The 21,652-nt window shown below is 28.0% G+C and overlaps 1 protein-coding gene across 2 annotated transcripts in view; it reads right to left on the reverse strand.

Moving 5' to 3' along the window:
- Nucleotides 1–21,652, reverse strand: part of LOC123267519 (hematopoietically-expressed homeobox protein HHEX) — a 32,854-nt gene that overhangs the window by 7,784 nt on the left and 3,418 nt on the right. For both annotated transcript variants that reach the window (XM_044732192.1, XM_044732184.1), the window contains exon 2: nucleotides 8,446–8,674. In XM_044732192.1, the coding sequence (XP_044588127.1) occupies nucleotides 8,446–8,674 (229 nt within the window). The remainder of the gene's footprint in view (nucleotides 1–8,445; nucleotides 8,675–21,652) is intronic.

The raw sequence follows: 21,652 nt of genomic DNA on the forward strand, positions 1-21,652 counted from the left end.
GCCACCCCTAATATATATATATATAAGCATATATATATATATATATAGCAGCTATATGTTTTGCTGCTATATATATATAAGTATATAAAATACATGAAAAATTGATGTGGGTACTCAAATGAAAGGTCTCGATGAGTGTAACATCGGGATGAGCTTATATTTTCAAAAATATCATTAGTTGACAAAATAGCAAAATCAGTTCTTAATTATTGACATTTTTTAAGATATAAGCTCATCCTGATGTTGCACTCAGCAAGAGCTTTCATTTGAGTATCCACATGCTGCCCTGTCATGACAAAACGACGTATCTCGAGATACGTTTTTTTATCTTAAGAAACTAATGCTCATTTTGATAAATAAATGAAATTGTTTTGACAGAACGCTGTAACTCGAAGAATTAAATGTTATATTAATTTCCAATGCAAAAAGATACGTTTTTTTTTTTTCATTTCTTTTATACGCACATTTAATCAATATTATTGGCATAATTCATTAAATTAGTAAAATTTTGATGATACCCTATCATTAAGTGACACTAAAAAACCTTTTTAGCTTTGTTACGACAAAACAGAGTATCTCGAGATACGTCGTTTTTTCATGACAGAGCAGCATGCATTTTTGATATATTTTTTATATATACATATATATATAAATATATGAAAAATTGATTTGGGTACTCAAATGAAAGGTCTTGATGAGTGTAACATCGGGATGAGCTTATATCTTCAAAAATGTCAATAGTTCACGAGATACAAGGTCATTTTTTAATTATGTACTTAGAGATAGAACATTTTCGAATGCAGCCTAAATACTTATCATTATAAATTGACTATTGGTGAGAATGATATGAAACCATGAAAAGGCACAACTCCAGGTCAAAATTTTTCCAACGATACCAAATTTAACCATAAAAATCCATTTTGTCATATAAATACACTGGCCACAAAATTTTGCTTATTCTCTTAATAATATAGATGATTTAATGTTTTGATAAATATGATGCCCACAATGTGCTATTCAGATTAACTTATGTATCTTTTTGAAACCCTGCACGCAGAAAAATTTTTTGTTAGAGCAACAAAAAATAAGTTGTGACAACAAATTGTTATGTTGATATAGGGATAATAAATAATATGTTGTGTTAGCAAACACATAGGTTATACTAAGTAATTCATATGTTCATTCAACAAAATTATTTTTTTATTGTAACCGAATCTTTCAATTTAAAAAAAAATAGTTTTGTTGAAGTAACAAATCGATTTGTTAAAGCAACGGAATAGCTTGTTCAAGTAACAAATTTCATTGATAAGAAAACTATTCTGTTATTGCAACAAAAAAATTTATTATAATAACAAAGCGATTTTGTTAAGACAACAAAATTAACTTCAGAGCAGTAAAAACTCATTTGTTATTGCAACTTAGTTGATCTTGTTAAATAAACTAGTTGATTTGTTATTGTAAGTTAATTCATTTTCTGCCCTCCGGCCGGAAAGTGGCAACTTTCTGGCCGCTGCGCTAAACAAAGTTGCCACATTCCGGCTACGTCGAGCAGAAAAATAGTATACACACCTTGGCCAGTAAATAAGAAAGCCTCAGATCACATGTTTGTCAACCTCGGCTTCGCCTCGGCCAACAATTACATGTGATCTGAGACTTTTCTTATTTTACTGGTCTAGGTATGTAATATAATATTGTTGAAATAACAAAAGACGGGATAACTGAAAAATATGTTCTGGTAACAAATGAGTGTAGTTATAGTAACAAATCCATTAGTCGTATTAACAAAATGTTTCAAGTTGTACTAACAAACCAGTCTGTTAAATCACCAAATCAATTTGTTGTCCTAACAAAATCATTTTATTGCAATAACAAAACTAATTTGTTGCTAAAATATTTTCCAAATCAAATATCACTGATTATAGCATATTTTTAAATTATGGATTCTTATAAAATTTGATGTAACATTTAATGTAAATTTATTTGTTATTTTAATAGAATAATTTTTCTGTTTCAACAAAAAAATTTGTTATACCAACTAAATTATTTTGTCGAATCTACTTAAAGATTTTGCTATAGTAACCAAATTGTTTTGTTGTTATAACATATCAATAACTTGCTATAACCTAAATGTTGTTATTTTAACATATAATTTGTTATCCCCATGTTAACAAATGCATTTGTTACTAAAACATGTCTTAGGTTATTTTAACAAAATTTTTTTCTGCGTGTAGGTATGTAATATACTATTGTTATCACAGCATATTTTTTTGTTATCCCTGTTTTTGTTGTCTTAACAAATAATTTTTATGCGTGTGTTATTCGCCCTTAGGCTGTTGAATTGTGTGCAAAGAAATAAATAAATAAAAATAATTTTATCACCAATATAATAATCGTAAAGAATAAGCAATTTTCTATAAAAGAGATAGAACAAATTGGTAGTAGAAAATCTGGAACAAAAATAAGCAGGATCTCAAAAATAATAAACAATTATTTAGTTGTATACTTCTTTTGCGCAATAAATGTAGTCTATAATATTAAAGGTTTAGTTGCGGAGATACGAAGTTAAAATTTTCTGAGAAAGACGGGAATTGGCGTTAACGCGTACATTGCTTTCAATTTTGTTTCGACGCGATAATCGTCCCTCCGTATACATATATAGATGTATATAAATACAGATGTATATGTTTCTGTAAACCGCAGAAATTAGAAAATAAAAAAGCAGCCGGGACACGCGATGATCGTAAAAAACAAGCGGAGAGTGTAGAACTAAGTTAAATTACAGGAAGATGTCTCTTGGTAAGGTTGGTGTAAGGTATAGCGAGCGCCGGCGCACACACTGAACTCTTTGCGTAGCGATTTACCGATTAGTTGTTTTTATAACTGTCCTTTGAGCAACTAACATGACCTGAGCCAGAAAAGTACGACGTTAAAACACACCCTGATTATAGACATTAATTTAAACTAATTCGAAGTAGAAGTTTACTCGCACGATCTTCTTAAATTTAACTTCAGAGTTTAGTTTCGGAGATTAAAAAAATCCACTTCAACTCCGCTTTTCTCACGATACATTTATTATTATTATTATACATTGTATGTATAACTTTCTAAATTTTTTTTTATATAAGATTGTTGTGTCTTCATTTTAGCTGGTTAAAAATTTTTTGCTTCGCTTTTATTGATGATTACTTATATGTAATTCATCAATTGATTCGTAGAGTAGGTACAGGAAGTTTTTAGTTAAACACATCATTATATTTATTCGACGAGGTCATTTCACTAATTTCGAAATATTATTGAGGGTTTTTTTTTTTATTTTAAATTATTAAGATTAAATTTTAAGAAGAAATAAAAATATTTTTTTTTTTATAATTATTTTGTTAAAAATTTATTATTTTAAAAGAAAAATTCTTATTATTTTTAATAATCATTTGATTAAAAAAAATTAATTAAATGCGAAGAAAAAATAAAAAATAGCAAATTTTTTATTTCTTCTTTCGCTAAAAATTTTCTGTAAAAATTTTAACTTAATTAAAATTTTTTAGCCAGTAAATTTATAGTCTTGCTAAATAAAATTTTTCTCAAAGCTAGAAAATTTTTTAATTATCAAATTTTTCACAAAAAATTGAAAAAAAAATTACTGTATATATTGGTATGTTTGTATATATTAATAATAATCGATAAAGATAATAGCAGAGTAGAAAAAGGAAAGTTCGTTCAGTGGGTTTAGTTGCAAGATAGGAGCGACGGCAGCTGTATGCATAGGAGCGTAGTGGAGAATAACGAGATGACCGTAGGCACGGACGAGATAACTTGGTCTCAATAATTCAGATACCTAACAGCTTGGCCCTGTCCCGTACATTATGTAGTCTCTGGTATATCCCCGATCCCCTGTCGCAGCTCCACTCCCTCGTGGCTCTCCCTTCGCATCTCCATCTCCCTCAGCCTCCCCCGCTCTTATATTCACTGTTGAGACTTTGCGGGTAAGCCCAAGCTCCGCGGGTCTATCGCGAATAACCTACGCCAGCTCTTCTTAGCTTTTAAACTGTCAAACATTCACCGTTCAAACTTTCTCAACATTTGAATCACTTCGAACTCTATTTTATTCTTTTTTGTCCTCTATTTTTTTTTTTTAATTTATAATCATCGAAATAATTTTCATTGTAATTTTACTGAAAATTAATTTTATAAAAAATTTTAATGAGGGAAAAAAAATTATTATTATCTTCTTTGTTAATTTTCTTAGTTAAAATCATTTTTTTTGTCTATGAAAAATTGACTAGCAACCTTGCAGTCACTTTGTGACTGCCGTGACTTGTGAAATATGAATAAATAAACTTTTGCTTTATTAAATAATTAATTTTGTTAAATTGTACTGTATTTTTTAAACTATTGACGTTTTTAAAGATATAAACTCATCCCGATGTTACACTCAACAAGAGCCTTCATTTGAGTACCCACATGCATTTTTGATATATTTTTGATATATACATATATATAATATATATTTCAAAGATATAAGCTCATCTCGATGTTACACTCATCAAGAGCTTTCATTTGAGTATCCACATGAATTTTTGATATATTTTTCATATATACATATATATAATATATATAAATATATAAAATATATGAAAAATTGATGTGGGTACTTAAATGAAAGGTCTTGATGAGTGTAACATCGGGATGAGCTTATATCTTTAAAAATGTCAATAGTTTACAAGATACAAGGTCATTTCTTAATCATATATCTAGAGACCGAAAATTTTCACTAAAAAAACCGATTTTATCATATGATTATCATGGATACAAAATTTTTCTTATTCTTTTAATAATATAGATTAATTATTTTTTAAATGAGATTTAATAACATTGAAAAATATATATATATTTTTTTTTTATTAATTTTTTTTAAATTTATAATCGTCGGGATGATTGTTATTGTAATTTTACTGGCAATAGATTTTATAAAAAAATTTTAAGGGAAAAGAAAAATTATTTTGATCTTCTTTGGTAATTTTATTAGTTAAAATAATTTTTTTTGTCCATTAATAATTGACTAGCAACCTTGCAATCACTATGTGACTGCCGTGTTTTTTGAGCTATAAATAAATAAAATTTTGCTTTATTAAATAATGATTTTTGTTAAATTGCACTGTACTTTTTTAATTATCTACGTTTCTAAAGATATAAACTCATCCTGATGTTACACTCATCAAGAGCTTTCATTTGAGTACCCACATGCATTTTTGATATATTTTTCATATATATATATATATATATATATATATATATATATAAGCTCATCTCGATGTTACACTCATCAAGAGCTTTCATTTGAGTACCCACATGCATTTTTGATATATTTTTCATATATACATATATATAATATATATAAATATATAAAATATATGAAAAATTGATGTGGGTACTTAAATGAAAGGACTTGATGAGTGTAACATCGGGATGAGCTTATATCTTTAAAAATGTCAATAGTTTACAAGATACAAGGTCATTTTTTAATTCTGTATCTAGAGACCGAAAATTTTCACTAAAAAAACCGATTTTATCATATGATTATCCTGGATACAAAATTTTTCTCATTCTCTTAATAATACAGATTAATTATTTTTTAAATGAGATTTAATAAGATTGAAAAATATATATTTTTTTTTTTATTAATCCATCAATTATTAATAAAAATTGGTATGTTTATTATAATTCAACCATAATAAAATTTTCCATCAATTTTAGTGTAATTAAATTAAGAACAAGAATTTATTTTTGATATAAAAAAAAATTTATCACAAATACTTTAAAAGTATATGTAGAAAATGTTCTGAGTGATTCATTAGAATTTCCATATTTTATAGTATTTTTTTAATGTAAAAATGAATCATTTTTCTTTCCTAATAAAATAATATAAAATAAAAACAAGACTATTAAAATTTGATCCAGCAATTTATCTAAGATTTGAAAAAGCATTTAAAGGCAATTAGTGAATATGAAACGAAATGAACAATTATCGAGGTGTATTTATTAGGAGTAGACATGTGTTACCACGGAGTCGACGCCACCATATAAAAAAGATATGAGACAGTGTTGGTATTAGATAAAATTAAGTATGTGTACCGTAAAAGAGGCGATTGTTGGTGGTCTGTTGAAAACGCTTTTAAATTTAGTATTTAAGAGTGTACCACTAATATATCTTCGGCGAAGTATTATATCGAGTATCGGAAGCTAAATTTGGCCGTCTCGTCAGGTGGACACGCCCTTGATACGCCGGGTATACAGATGATACAAGAGACTTTAATTTTTATCTAAATTACGTGTTTTTCTCCGGCTTATCTTCAAAAGAAGCTCGTCGATATTTTTTTTTTCTTAACTACTTATACTTATACTTGTGTATTAAAATAACTACGACCAATCGACCTACACTAAAGACACTTGCTTCTAAAAACTGGTTTTTTTTACCTTCGAAATATATTAACAAACAAATTTTCATAATATTTACATTTGCTTGTCCGTCGCGTTGATCAAATTGAAAATGTGACTACTTAAATTGATGGAAAAACAATTTATTTCAATTGATAATGATGATAACTAGTGACTTTTGAGATTTACGGAATAATATGAATAAAAATAAAAATATACAGTAAAAATTTTGCGTCATAAAATTTTATGTTAAATATTTAACACCAAGTTTTTTGACGCAATGACGCTAAATTTTTTACTGTGTATAGTTAAATGATTTTTTTATATTTTTAATGACAATATAGATTTTGGAATAAATTTTGAAAATAATATTGCTACTTCAGAATAAATAAAAAATTATTTAATGAACAAATGTAATAGAACCAAAAAACTATTGAAAATTATTCCCAAAAATTGACTATCAAAAAAAATGATTTTAAATGGGTGAAAAATTTTCGTAATAGATTAACTGTCGCTGAAAAGGATATAAAACCTTGAAAAGGGACAAATTCAGGTCAAGACCTTTCCAATAATACTTAATTTTACTTAATAAAAACCCATTTTATCACATAAATACCCTAAAGACAAAATTCGATTTATTTTCTTCATCATATTGATGATAATTTATATTTAAAAAATTTCATTATTATTTTTATAATATTTTTTGAAATTTAATCTTATTTGTATTAATATCAATTATTTAATTAGGTTCTTTATTTTTAATTCAAATTGAAGGTTTAATATTGAAGATATGAAAACTTTTTTATAAAAAATTTCATTTTCTATATAAATAGTCATCAATTTTATTGTATCTTGCGTCCTTAAGACACAATATTAATTTTTAATTATAATTTATTAGAAAAATTCAATCTTAATTTATTATCAAATAGAGTTTTTTATTTGAAATTTAAATTATGGGTTAAATATTGAAGTTATGAAAAAATAAGAATATTTTTTTATAGGAAATTAAATTTTCTTTAAAAAAAGATCCTTATTAATTTTATTGTACTTTGCGTCTTTTAGACACAATATTATTTTTTTCTCATTGATATGTAGCTTAAATATCAGTTTATAAATTTCGCACAATTATCATTATTATTGTTGCTGTTTAAAAAAAATAATAAGTCATTAAGTTGTCTAAAAATTGATATTTATATTTATTATCAATTTTTTTTTATTTTAAATTTACATTGCAAGTTAAAAATTGAAGATATGAAAAAATGATAAAACTTTTTTATAGAAAATTTAATTTTCTATAAAAATAGTCATCAATTTTATTGTATCTTGCGTCCTTAAGATTAATTTTGAACTATAATTTATTTAAAAAATTCAATCTTAATTTATTATCAATAAGAGTTTTTTATTTGAAATTTAAATTATGGGTTAAATATTGAAGTTATGAAAAAATAAGAATATTTTTTTATAGAAAATTAAATTTTCTTTAAAAAAAGATCCTTATTAATTTTATTGTACCTTGCGTCTTTAAGATACAATATTAATTTTTTATCATTGATATGTAGCTTAAATATCAATTTCTAAATTTCGCACAATTATTATTATTATTATTATTATTATTATTATTATTATTATTATTACACCGATAGAAGGATTTGTTTATAGTTAAAAATATTTGTTAATATTTAACAAATCATTTATTAGAGACCACTTTTTAGTATTAAACAAATATTTCTTAGTATTTAAAATGATTTGTTTGTATTTAATAAATCTGATATTCTTTTATTAAATATTAATAAATCTTTTTAAATACTAAGAAATATTTGTTAGGGACTAAAAAGTGGTCTCTAATAAATGATTTGTTAAATATTAACAAAAATTTTTAACTATAAACAAATCCTTCTATCAGTGTATTATTATTATTATTATTATTATTGTTTTAAGAAAATAATAATATGTCATCAAATTGTCAACTCTGTAATATAAAACATAAAATAAAAAGAGTAATTAGCTTATTACCTCCACTTAGTCCTTCTATTTTGAAACCACGTCTTCACCTGAGCGTCCGTCATTTTAAGTGACTTTGCGAGGGCCGCGCGTTCTGCAGAAGCTAAATACTTTTGCTTGTGAAAACGTTTCTCCAGCTCGGCAATCTGTAACCTCGTGAAACTTGTCCTCGGTTTCTTTCTTTTCGGCGGCGTTCGATTCTGATAAGGATGACCAATTCGCCTCGGGAAAGTTCCCGCCACTGAAATTTAAAATAAATTATTTGTATAAAAGTAAGATAATTATGATGAGGTATTTTAATTTTCATGAGAAACATGTGCAGCGTTACTTTAAACAATATCTTTAAACTTTAAATAGTTAATTTAAAATCTACTGTTTACTGTTACATTGTTATATGTAATATGTCCGTTTATGTAAATATAGAAACAAGTTACACGCTCGTGATAACACTAATAATTACTTTAGAATAATTTTTTTATTTAATCTTTCATTTATGACTAAACAACAAAATTATAAACAGAGTTGTTTAATTTGTTCGTTTGTATTTCATGTAGTTACGGAAAAATGTGTCAAGATAAAAAATTAATTGAATTTTTTTTCTAAATAATTATAAAAGTCATAAAAAATTCTTTATCAAATTAATTCATCAATTTTTCTTCTTTGGATAAAATTTCAATAGAAGAAAAAATAAAAAAAAAAACTTAATTTCATTTTTTTGTGTATAAAAACATATCTTAAATACGTTTTTGAATAATTAGAACAAGAAAAAATTAATAATCGAAATTTTTACTGCTAAAAAAATTAAAAGACTGAAAAATATCAAAAGCTTCTTAATAAAAACTAGCAAACTTGCAGTCACTTGACTGCCATGATTTATGAATTATAAATAAATAAACTTTTGCTTTATTAAATAATGACTTTAGTTAAATTGCACTGTATTTTCTTAACTATTGACGTTTTTAAAGATATAAGCTCATCCCGATGTTAGACTCATCAAGAGCTTTCATTCGAGTACCCACATGCATTTTGATATATTTTTCATCTATACATATATATATATATATATATATATATATATATATATATATATATATATATATATATATATATATATAATATATAAATACATAAAATATATGAAAAATTGATGTGGGTACTTAAATGAAAGGTCTCGATGAGTGTAACATCGAGATGAGCTTATATCTTCAAAAATATCATTAGTTGACAAGATATCAAAGTCATTTCTTAATTATTGACTTTTTTTAAGATACAAGCTCATCCTGATGTTACACTCATCAAGAGCTTTCATTTGAGTACCCACATGCATTTTGATATATTTTTCATATATACAAATATATAATATATATAAATATATGAAAAATTGATGTGGGTACTCAAACGAAAGGTCTCGATGAGTATAACATCGGGATGAGCTTATATCTTTAAAAATGTCAATAGTTCACAAGATACAAAGTCATTTCTTAATTATGTATCTAGAGATAGAGCATTTTCGAATACAGCCAAACTTATCATTATAAATTATAATTATATCATTATAAATGAACTAATTACTTATCATTATAAATTAACTATTGGTAAGAATGATATGAAACCTTGAAAAGGCACAACTCCAGATCAAGACTTTTCCAACGATACCAAATTTAACCATAAAAACCCATTTTATAATATAAATACACTGGCTACAAAATTTTCCTTATTCTCTTAATAATATAGATAATAAATAAATTTTCTTCAGCGCTCAAAAATCAATTTTACAAACTAAAGAGTGAAGACTCGAGAATAATTGCACCGAAGTAAATAAAATTACATAGGTATAAAACAGTTGATTGCATCGATGTATTAAAAACGCATCTCACAAATAATAACAGTGTTATTATTTAAAAAATCTAAAAATTGCAGTTATGAAAATTAGCCACTATTGATAAAGTACGTTTACGGTGATGGTGTTCACATTTATAATTATTTTTAAAGAAAACACATTTATATTCTTCATATATATTATATATTATAATGATAATAATAATGACGAGTGTGTAAATTGCAGCAGCAAGATGTTTGACGAGTTTTGCGTATTATTATTTAACCTCGAAGATTTATTCCAAGTTGTCTTCATCTATCTTTATTTTCAATGGCTCTTTCTTCTCTCATTTTCATTTGCGGCTTAAATCACAATTTCCAACGTGTTGAGTTAGTGGTGGTGAATCAATGTTCGCGCAAAGCCCAGTCGCAGTGGAGGCCTACAATACAGCACACAATATACAATATATATACTGAAGCTAAGGCTAACTATCATCTTATATTAACCCTTTTACATTTAACCGTTCCTTTACTTTGCAGAGTGAAGTTGAAGCCCAACTAAATAACTGAACATCACCAACAAACTTTTTTTTCACCCGCGGTTAACTCTTTTGAGTAAAAACCGTCACTTTTCACTCCATCATCCTTCATTATTACAGAACGATAATCGCGTACTTGCCCGTTGCTTTCATTATTGCATTATAACATTTACTTTTCCATTGTGCAACTTCATAAAAACAAGATCTTTTGTTGCAGTTCAAAAGTACAAACAATTTCTTCTTTAACAATTACCCTTTTTGTTAATTCTAAAGGGCTTATTTTGAACTTATCAAACTGTACACAAATACAATAAAATACACCAACAAAACGTATTTTGATTAATCGCAGTCTGTTATGAGATTATAGCATGACCACTGACATTTAAGCAATCTAAATTCGTGATATAATGGCCTTATGCGCACAACACAGGAACCATTACGTGCATTAGTATGTCCGCGTCATGCGAGACACGATACTTTGCCGACTATCTTTTATTGTTGATCTTTGCACAATTCAGTACTAACCGTTTTTTTGCGTCCGTCTAAGTTAATAGTGAATAATAATAATTCACTGTAATACTCCATTTTTTATTTTTCTGTGATTATACTCTTCAAAGATTTTTAATTCAATTCAATTTTAAGCTCTTGAGTCTCAGCAAAATAGTTCTTCTTCAAAAATCTGCATATCTTCTGTAACTTTTCTGCAAGAATTGTTTTTTAATGGTAATTTTTATAATTTTAATCACACTAATAAATAAAATAATCCAAGAGAAATATTCTTGAGTCAAAAACATCATTTTGAAGAATAGAAATCTCTGTTATCACTCGGAGTCTAAATAACTTTTCACATAACCCACTAGATGGCGTTAACAGACTTTTCTGACTTCACAAATTTTAATTAAATTCAACCTTGAGCCCTTGAGTTTTATTAAAATAGTTCTTCTTCAAAAATCTGCATATTTTCTTTCGTTTTTTGTGACTTTTTAGCAAGAATTGTCTTTCAATAGTCATTTTTTTTTTGTCAAAAACATCATTTTGAAGAGAAAAAATCCCTGTTACCACTCAGAGTCTAAATTACTTCTCATAAAACCTACTAGATGGCGTTAATAGATTTTTCGAACTTCAAAAATTTTAATTAAAGTCAATTTTGAGCCCTTGAGTTGTAGCGAAATAGTTTTTCTTTGAAAATCTGCATATTTTCTTTCATTTTCTGCGATTTTTCTGCAAAAATTGTTTTTCATTAGTCATTTTTAAGTTAAAAACACCATTTTGAAGAAAATAAATCTTTGTTACCGCTCGGAGTCTTGATTACTTCTCACAGAACTCACTAGATGGCATTAATATATTTTTCTTACTTCAAAAGTTTTAATTAAATTCAATCTTAAGTCCTTTAGATTTAGTAAAATAGTTCTTCTTTAAAAATCTGCATATTTTCTTTCCTTTTCTGTGACTTTTCTGCAAGAATTGTCTTCCAATAGTCATTTTTTTTTTCAAAAACATCATTTTGAAGAGAAGAAATTTCTGTTACCCTCCGGAATCTAAATTACTTCTCACAGAACCCACTAGATGGCGTCAACATACTTTTCTGCCTTATAAGTGTTGATACAGGTATGCTGATCATTACTTTCGCATCAAAACATTACTTCTTAATGTAACTGAGGTTAAACAGAGTAATTTTAGTTCCAACAATGTTACTTCATAATGATGGACTAAATAAGAAATGAGAAATCATCTAGTTCTCATGCGGGAGTCTGAAAATCGAAAAATCTATGTCACCAACGTTAATCCAATAGCATAAATAACTAATTTCTTCTCATTCTTCTTATCACATTTCTATCGGTAAATGTTACTCGACTCGACTGGTGTTGCATCACCCGTATCCTGGCAAACTTGTCATAAACTCAAACTCAGGTAAGTATATTCCTCTTCAGATATTCCCCGACAAAAACTATATAATATTAGATTAGACCGACAGATAAATGGAGCAATTCTGCCGGTGGAATTGAATTTTAAACAAATGCAATCTGCATATATTTACAATCTTGTAAATTTAGCTATGGAAGAAATATTTAACTATGAAGAAATATTCTGTCGAAAAACAAGATGGCCAGGCGCTGCAAAATGGCTGGCCCACGGTATGTGCCATTATTTGTATACATACAGTGGATTTATATTAAGATTGTGAATAATATTACAAAATACATAATACTCTCTCTTTCTTCAAGATTTGTTCCTCAGTTATAATTCATAATTCATAAAATAACAACATACAACATTTACATTACATTAAATTTCGAATCCTTGAACGAAATGACTTTCAGTAATAGAAAAATGAAGTACTGCACTTATTAACCATCAACCATTATGAATTATGATCATTATTATGGTTGAAAATGGTTTAACAGCATCACATGTTACATGTATGATAATAACGCGGATTAAACCGCGATCCAGATCCGCGGAATTCTCGTGACCCAGTGAGCTTGAGACATAACCTTTGTCGGTGGTGGCGGTGAGCTGAATCCTTACCTGCAATTGAACAAAGTGAGTCAGGTCGGCAGATTCGAATTACGCAATCCCTGTTAATCTGTAGACTAGTAGCTGCTGCGACAGGGCCCAAGCGAAAGTCATTATTTCTTGGCTCACGTTCAGCTGACGGTAATGGAGATTGTGGCCTTCAAAGTAAATTGTTTTCTTTTCTTTTATATTAAGAGTTAACTTGAGGATCCATTGGCACAGTATTATATCGTAAACTTCATAACTTATATTTTTCTCCTTTCGTACCACTGGCACACTACTTTTATTTCTTTATATTATTTATCTTTATTAACTTCGGTTGCGCATATCCAATAACAGCCGTAATGATAACTTGATAAAATATTGCCACTTTATTTCTCATTCACTTTTACTGGTCTGTTCCAGACTGACAAATCACTACAGCTATGTCCCATTCTATTCATTATTATTATTATTTTATTACTATATTTTTGAAAATTCAATTTTAATATAAATTCTTTACTTTCTTATTTGAAATTCAAATTTCAGGCTGACTATTGAAGATACGAAAAAAAGGTGAGTACTTTTTGATGGAAAATTTAATTTTCTACAAAAAATGTTTTTATCAATTTTATTGTGTCTTGCGTCTTTAAGACACAACACTAGTAACCTTGCAGTCACTATATGAACTATAAATAAATAAAATTTTGCTTTATTGAATATGATTTTTGTTAAATTGCACTTTACTTTTTTAACTATTCACGGAAAAAAGTAAACTGTAATATTCACTCGGATTCCAGTTAATTTTTATAGTTTCAAACAGTAAAGCGGACATCGGGGTGGCAAAACTATAAATATTACAGAACTTGATGTAGAAAGTATAAAACCCACAATTTATAATTTAATATCCAAAATAAGTGATTAGTAGCAGTCACTATAGTAAATAACGACTCTTTTATCTTAAAAAATTACAGTTTCAAACAGTAAAAATTGTCATTTCAATATATAGTAGATATTATGAGGAGAAGGGGAACTCAGATGAAAGAGAAGGGGGTCTCACTCAGGGAGAATTTAGCATTTGAAACAGTAAAAATTATACTTTTAAAATATACATTTTACCAGTCCAAACAAGTTAATAATTACAGTTTGATTTTTAGCATTGCGTTTAAAATTTACCATTTTACTTTGTAAATATTGACGTTGCTTGTATTAGAAATTTACTTTAACATTTTAGACATTTACATAGCGAATATTACTGTTTGAAATAGTATTTTCTTCCATTTAAAGAATAAATTGTAGCGTTTAAATGATAAATATTACACAGTGATTATTAAAATCACGATTTTACTGTTTGAAATAGTAATTTTTAGCAGTTGATCATTACTTATTATAAATCGACTGTTATTTATTACAGTTTACTTTTTTCCGTGTTGACATTTTTAAAGATATAAGCTCATTTTGATGTCACACTCATCAAGAGCTTTTATTTGAGTACCCACATGCGTTTTTATATATTTTTCATATATTCATATATATAAATATATAAAATATATGAAAAATTGATGTGGGTACTCAAATAAAAGGTCTTGATGAGTGTAACATTAGAATGAGCTTATATCTTCAAAAATATCATTATTTGACAAGATAGCAAAGTCAGTTCTTAATTATTGACCTTTTATAAGATATAAGCTCATCCTGAAGTTACACTCATCAAGAGCTTCCATTTGAGTACCCACATGCATTTTTATATATTTTTTATATATTTATATATATAATATATATGTCGTAGTCTTTTCGCAAAATTCGTCATTCCATGAAAAGCCTAAGCACTTCTAGAAACGTCGACGTTTTGTGAAAAATTTTTAAATTGCATTTCCCGCCTAGGTATTTCGTGAAATGACCACTCGACGTTGGCGCTTGATGATAAATCATAATATACGTTATCTGACAGATTATACACGTGTATTTTTCACGAAAAAACTAGCTCGTGCAATAATTCAAATGTAATCAAGTATTTGTTAAATTAATAAATAAAAAAGGCCATTCGGCATCCGAAATGGAAGTAGATTTCATTTTATTTCATTTCTGTGGGGGAAATGACTGCAAAAGTAAAATTTCTTAAAAATGATCGTTAAAATAAAAATTTTTTCATTTAGAAAAACATGTAATTTGAAGTTTAATTTCTCAGCTTTCAGATGCATTATACAAAAAGTGAATATCTCGACGCGTTCGAAAGTAATTTGAAGAAGTAGTGGGAGTATGAAATTTAAAAATTTTTAAATGCTGTAATTTCTAAACTAATCAACCGATTGAGCTCATATTTAAAATATGATATATTGTGGACCATTTGCTAATAAGTAAAATAAAATAGGAAGCTTCCTAGGACCCCAGAACGTCAACATCCGTTGAAAACTCGATTTCCGAAAAACGGGGTGAAACTAATAACTTCCCAACTTTTGAAAATTTTCCATTTTCTTAGCGGGAAGTTCAAAAGTTGTCTTTTAATTGATGTATTTTTTATTTACATTACATTTGACGCTTTACAGGCATTACACGAAACATCAAACTATAAACTGCGCCCGATTGTGTAACTTGATTTAACCACGATATGCCAGAGTCGAGTGGTCATTTGATGAAAATTATAATTTTTCACAAAATGTCGGCGTTTCTGGAAGTGCCTAGGTTTTTCATGGAATGACGAATTTTGCGAAAAGACTACGACATATATAAATATATGAAAAATTGATGTGGGTACTCAAATGAAAGGTCTTGATGAGTGTAACATCGGGATGAGCTTATATTTTTAAAAACGTCAATATTTCTCAAGATACAAGGTCATTTCTTAATTATGTATATAGAGATAAAGCATTTTCGACTGCAGCCTAAATATTTATCATTATAAATTGACTATCGGTGAAAATGATATGAAACCTTGAAAAGGCACAATTCCAGGTCAAGACTTTTCCAACGATACTAAATTTAACCATAAAAACCCATTTTATCATATAAATACATTCGCCACAAAATTTTGCTTACTCTCTTAAAAATATAGATTAATTTTTTATGGTTGATATGCAGCTTAATTATCAATTTCTATATTGTACTCTATTATTACTATTAAATCCTTTTTTTTTTTTTTCAACTAACCCAACAAATAGGTAATTTCTAAAGGCTCCATAAAGCACAAATTGAATTTTTATCCTATCTGGATCGTAAGACATATGCATGAGCTACAATTACTATTGCTGTATGCAATGCATAATACGCTCACTGGGTATTTTCCTGTCTTTATTGATTCTACGAAAAAAATTATAAAAAAGGTCTAATTTACTTTACTTTGTAGCATGGAGATGTATGGACGTTTGCACGAGGCAAGTACACACTGTGTATTTTGTTAAATTGCATTTGTGTTTTACTTGTTAAGCGCATAGTTTGTTACGAAGAAAAAGGTGAGTCAATGCGCACGCTTCGGTGAATGCGAATTGCATACCAAGACCACGGTGTTACTTTATGTTATATTCTAGATTATACACACAATATATTTCAACTGTTAACTATAGAGTTAACATTGCGTTCAACAAGTTATATCAACATGTTATTCATACCCAATACGCCTCAGGTAAGCGATTATCATGTTCTGAAGGTATTGAAAAAACAGAACATTGCAAATGCTAACCGATGGGAACTTTGCGTACTTAGTAAATAAACTTTATACTTGTGTATTAATCACCAAACAGGATATTGCGATGTTTTACGGGCACTTGACTCGTATTTTTGCGGAAAAACGATATTGTCAAGAGACGGGTTAATAATTACTGCAATTACAAACAACAAAGGCACTTAATTAGTATTTATTAGAATTGTTTGATGTTTCTTCGGAAAAGAGTTTTATTTTTAAAAGAGTTTATGGTTTAGAAGGTAATTATTTTTTTTCCCCGAGTCGAAGTTCCTAATAGAAACCGTAGAACAGCCACTGGAACATTTGGAACAGTTTTCGCGCATGCGCAGAAGCTTTTTCGCATTTCTAGCTGCATTTTGCGGTTGAAATTTTTCAAAATTATTCTACGTGATCTTCGGAAGCTTTTTACACCAGAAAATTGACACTGAAGCGCAATAGCATTTTCCAGGCCACATTTATCGACTATTGATCGCGGTTCTATATCCGTAGGAGAAGAAACTCGGCAAAAAGACTTGAGCTAAATTAGCAGTGACGTTTGCCCGCAGATCCCGGTGCAAATCCCGCGATTTCTCGAGGGATTGGGGAAATCGCAAATAATATGTAGACAGAGCAGATCCCGTAGGGGTAAGTATAGACCGAATTGGTTTCATTTAATGCTGGCGAATCGGAAAAAAACGAGTGGCAATACTTTTACGGGGTCATTGGTTACCTCCCTGGGGACATTTTCGGCGTCAAGTGATTTCTCGTATATTTACAGTAAAAAAGTTCGATCTGCATGTACATTCCCCGTTTTATTGGATGGTATGAACATAAAACCGAAATAACTCCTCTCAGTTTATTTATTTTTATTTTATTTAGATTTTCGGTCGGAGCCGACCGATTTATGGATATGTATCAATATTTTAACATATTTCCGAATTTATGCAATGGATAATTCTGCCAACGAACTCTTACTCGGCTGATGAACTGCACCAAAATTAAACTCACTTCGATTAATAATGTACCTATCTTTCTTGCAGTTCGCGTTTATTTTCGCTCTTTATATACTTTGTATATAACGATAATCATAATGATAGTTATATGTGATGTAGATCTGTACTTTTACGTAAATGTAAGCATGATATAATTTATATGAGAAGAGCTAATTCTTCGAAAGTGATGATAGATGCGCGCGCACTTTCACTGTTGCCAACTTCTCGTAATATAATATAACTGAAATCAAAAACAGAGAACGCTAATGTCATCAGTCAACACCCGCCTCATTGCTGCCCAGAATTATAATCACACTGAAATTGATTACACCTCATCCCATCGAAATTTCGCTCGTCAGCAACCACCCGAATAATATAGGATATAGGTATTATATAGTTTCAGTCGCACTCGCGAATTTAGCTGATGCTGATGACAAAATAACCCGATTAACCATCGGCAATTACGCTCTCTCTGCCAATATATTACACACCTAACCTCTGAATAGTTTATTTACAGCCACTGTTTCACACGCGCTCAATAAACTATTTATCACGTAATGATTTTCTTTATTTATTAGGATTTTCATTCTGTTATACATTGGACTTGTTTTTATTCAAAATTGAACCTTTTGGGGTGTGTAAAAAATTTTTTTATATTTTTCAAATCAAATGTTTTACTTTTATCACAATATTGTAAAAATTACAGTTTCTGACTGTAAAAAGGTACAATTTTAAAAAAGAATTAATTAAAATAATTTAGTAATTATTTACAAGTGAAAAATTAATACTTTCAAAATTTTTTTTTTATTCTGCTTGTTTTTACGACGCATTTATAATAAAAAATTCACGTGAAAGGAAAAAATAAAGATTTTGATAGATTTTTGCTTTCAAAAGTTGGAAAAAATTTTGGCTCATGTTTTTGGATAAAATTTTTATTTTAAATTTTATTTGATATATTTTTTTGAAAAATACATAAAAAAAATGAATATCACAATTTTCTAAAAAATTTATAAATTAAAAAAAAAATTTGTTTAAATTGTGATAATCAACTTTTTATTTTAAATTGTCCAATTTTTTTTATGTATTTTTCAAAATAAAAAATATATCAATAAAATCAAATAGAAATTTCGTCCAAAATTTAGTAATTTTTTTATCGAAAAAATTTCACTTGTAAAAAACTTCAAGTGCAATTTTTGAAAAATATTTTTTTGCTTCAATTTATTATCGGCAATATACATCAATAGAATTTATTTAAAATTAAATAACATTAGTTTAAGAAAATTAATTAGAATTTAATAAATAAAAATGGTTGACTCCACTTGAAAATGTTTACCAATAATTTAAAAAATTTTGCATCCAAAATTTTCATGCAGCACTTAAATAAATTACTCACAAAAGTATCTAATCAAGAGCCGTAACCAAATGGGTTTATTAGGCTTGAATAAAAAGTATTTCCATCTAAAAATTCTTCCTCTATCGGTATCGGCTAATTAAACGTTAAAAAAAGACAGCAAAACTGATTAGAGAAAAAAACTGAGACCCAAGAGAGATTTGATCGATAAAATCCAACGGACTATACATGAGATAAATGATTAGTTTGTAGTAGCAACTATATAATTAAAGTTCTCGGGTGTGCGACTACCGTAATACACCGAACACACTACACGCACACAGCTCACAAACTGGATATAATACTTTCAACATCAAGAGTCGGCACAGGCACAATAAAGGCGTCTTATTTAAAGACTCATTCCGTTTATGTTTATATATTATGATTAATATAACATGAAATGGAAAATATGCAGTGCGTTTACGCAGTGAATTTCACACGCGCAGTTTTCCTTCGCACATTAAATTATTCATTTTCTTCATATGGTCTTCGGAGTAACTAATAACAATATAAAAGTTGAATTGCACGCAGAAATCGACACTTGTGAGTATGCATTAAACTATTTCTCAAATCGGGGCTGTTAATTCAAACTACTGTTATTGTGATTATCTTTTTTTACGTGTTTGGTTCTGTTTTAGGATCGGGCTTATTTGAAGTTGTTCGATTTTTGTGGATGAACAAAGGCAGAAATAGAAACAGAAAGAGAAACACTAATATAAGGGAAAAGGTAGGGCTTCACACGAGACGTTTTTGAAAATATTATCGGCGATACCGAGACCACATATAGCGCAACCCGAGAGTCTCGTTCTTGGTCTCGTAAAATTTTTTTTGTGAAGTTTTTATTAGAAAAATTAGAAAAGATCCACATAGAGAACAATAAATTTTATAAACTATAAAATCTGGAAACCGTCTGTGAAAAAGTTTTTTGTAACTTTAAAAAAAAAAAAAAACTCAAAGTTGAAACTCTAATTTTTGAAGTATACGTATTAATATTTATATTCTATATCGTACTTTGTCAATACAAAACATCATGGCATCCTTAGCCGAGTATGATTTTTTCATATTTTTACTGCAACTCGTTCTCTTTATTATTTTATACACTGATAGAAGGATTTATTTGTATTAAATAATATTTGTTAATATTTAACAAATCATTTATTAGAGACCACTTTTTAGTATTAAACAAATATTTCTTAGTATTTAAAATGATTTGTTTGCATTTAATAAATCTGATATTCATTTATTAAATATTAATAAATCTTTTTAAATACTAAGAAATATTTGTTAAGAACTAACAAATGGCTTCTAATAAATGATTTGTTAAATATTAAAAAATCTTTTTAACTATAAACAAATCCTTCTATCAGTGTAATATTATTATTTTATAATATTATATGATATTTTATAATATGATATAATATTTCAAAAGAATATTAATTATTATAGTTGTTACAAATTTGCGATAATTAACGTTATATTTCAAGAAAAAATAGAATTTACAAATATAAAAACTAATCTCATTATTAATTCAGTACTTAACGGACAACTTTTATTGCCATTAAATCTCGATGTTTTGAAAATGAAATCTCTATTTGGACATCTGCAGATTCTATGGAGGAATTTTTTGTTTTTTCCTGTATTTTTTGTAGTAAATATATAAACAATTATTGTAGACATCTGTGGGAGTATATATAATAGAAAAACTTAATAGAAAATTCTTAACATTTAGAACTAAGCGAGACGAGACGAGACAACTGGTAACGAGACGAGACCGAGACTTAATTTTTTCGGAATTGACGAGACCGAGACGAGATTTTTGATACTCTCGCCTACTCTCGTCTCGTGTGAAGCCCTAGGAAAAGGAAATAACTAAAAGACACATACAATTAAATTTAACAGGAATATTTACGAATGGGAATGAGAATACTCATGAGAAAAATAAGAATGAGGTTTTGCATTTAGTTTTTAGTCGGCATCCATCAGGCATTTCATCTTTTCATCTTGGTATTGGCATTATGTAGAGAGCAGTTGCAGTACGGATGATTCTGCTTATACTGTTTTCTGCTGTTTCAGGTTTTGGTCACGCGATGCCTTTTTGTTTTATTATTTCTTTTTCTTAGCTTCCCGGTACCCGGTTATCCCCGGCCGGAGGCATCTGCCGTGCCACACAAATATATTTTTCTAGATATATTATATATATATATATATATATATATGTAAGTTTGTTAGCACATACATACATCTACATATGTGCAGAACTAAACCTTTATTTTTGTTTTGCTTTGTTTTTTTTTAGTCTTATTCGTATATTTGTTATCGGACCTGT

The sequence above is a fragment of the Cotesia glomerata genome, linkage group LG1 (genome assembly GCF_020080835.1).
Source record: "Cotesia glomerata isolate CgM1 linkage group LG1, MPM_Cglom_v2.3, whole genome shotgun sequence".
In the NCBI taxonomy this organism is placed as follows: domain Eukaryota; kingdom Metazoa; phylum Arthropoda; class Insecta; order Hymenoptera; family Braconidae; genus Cotesia; species Cotesia glomerata.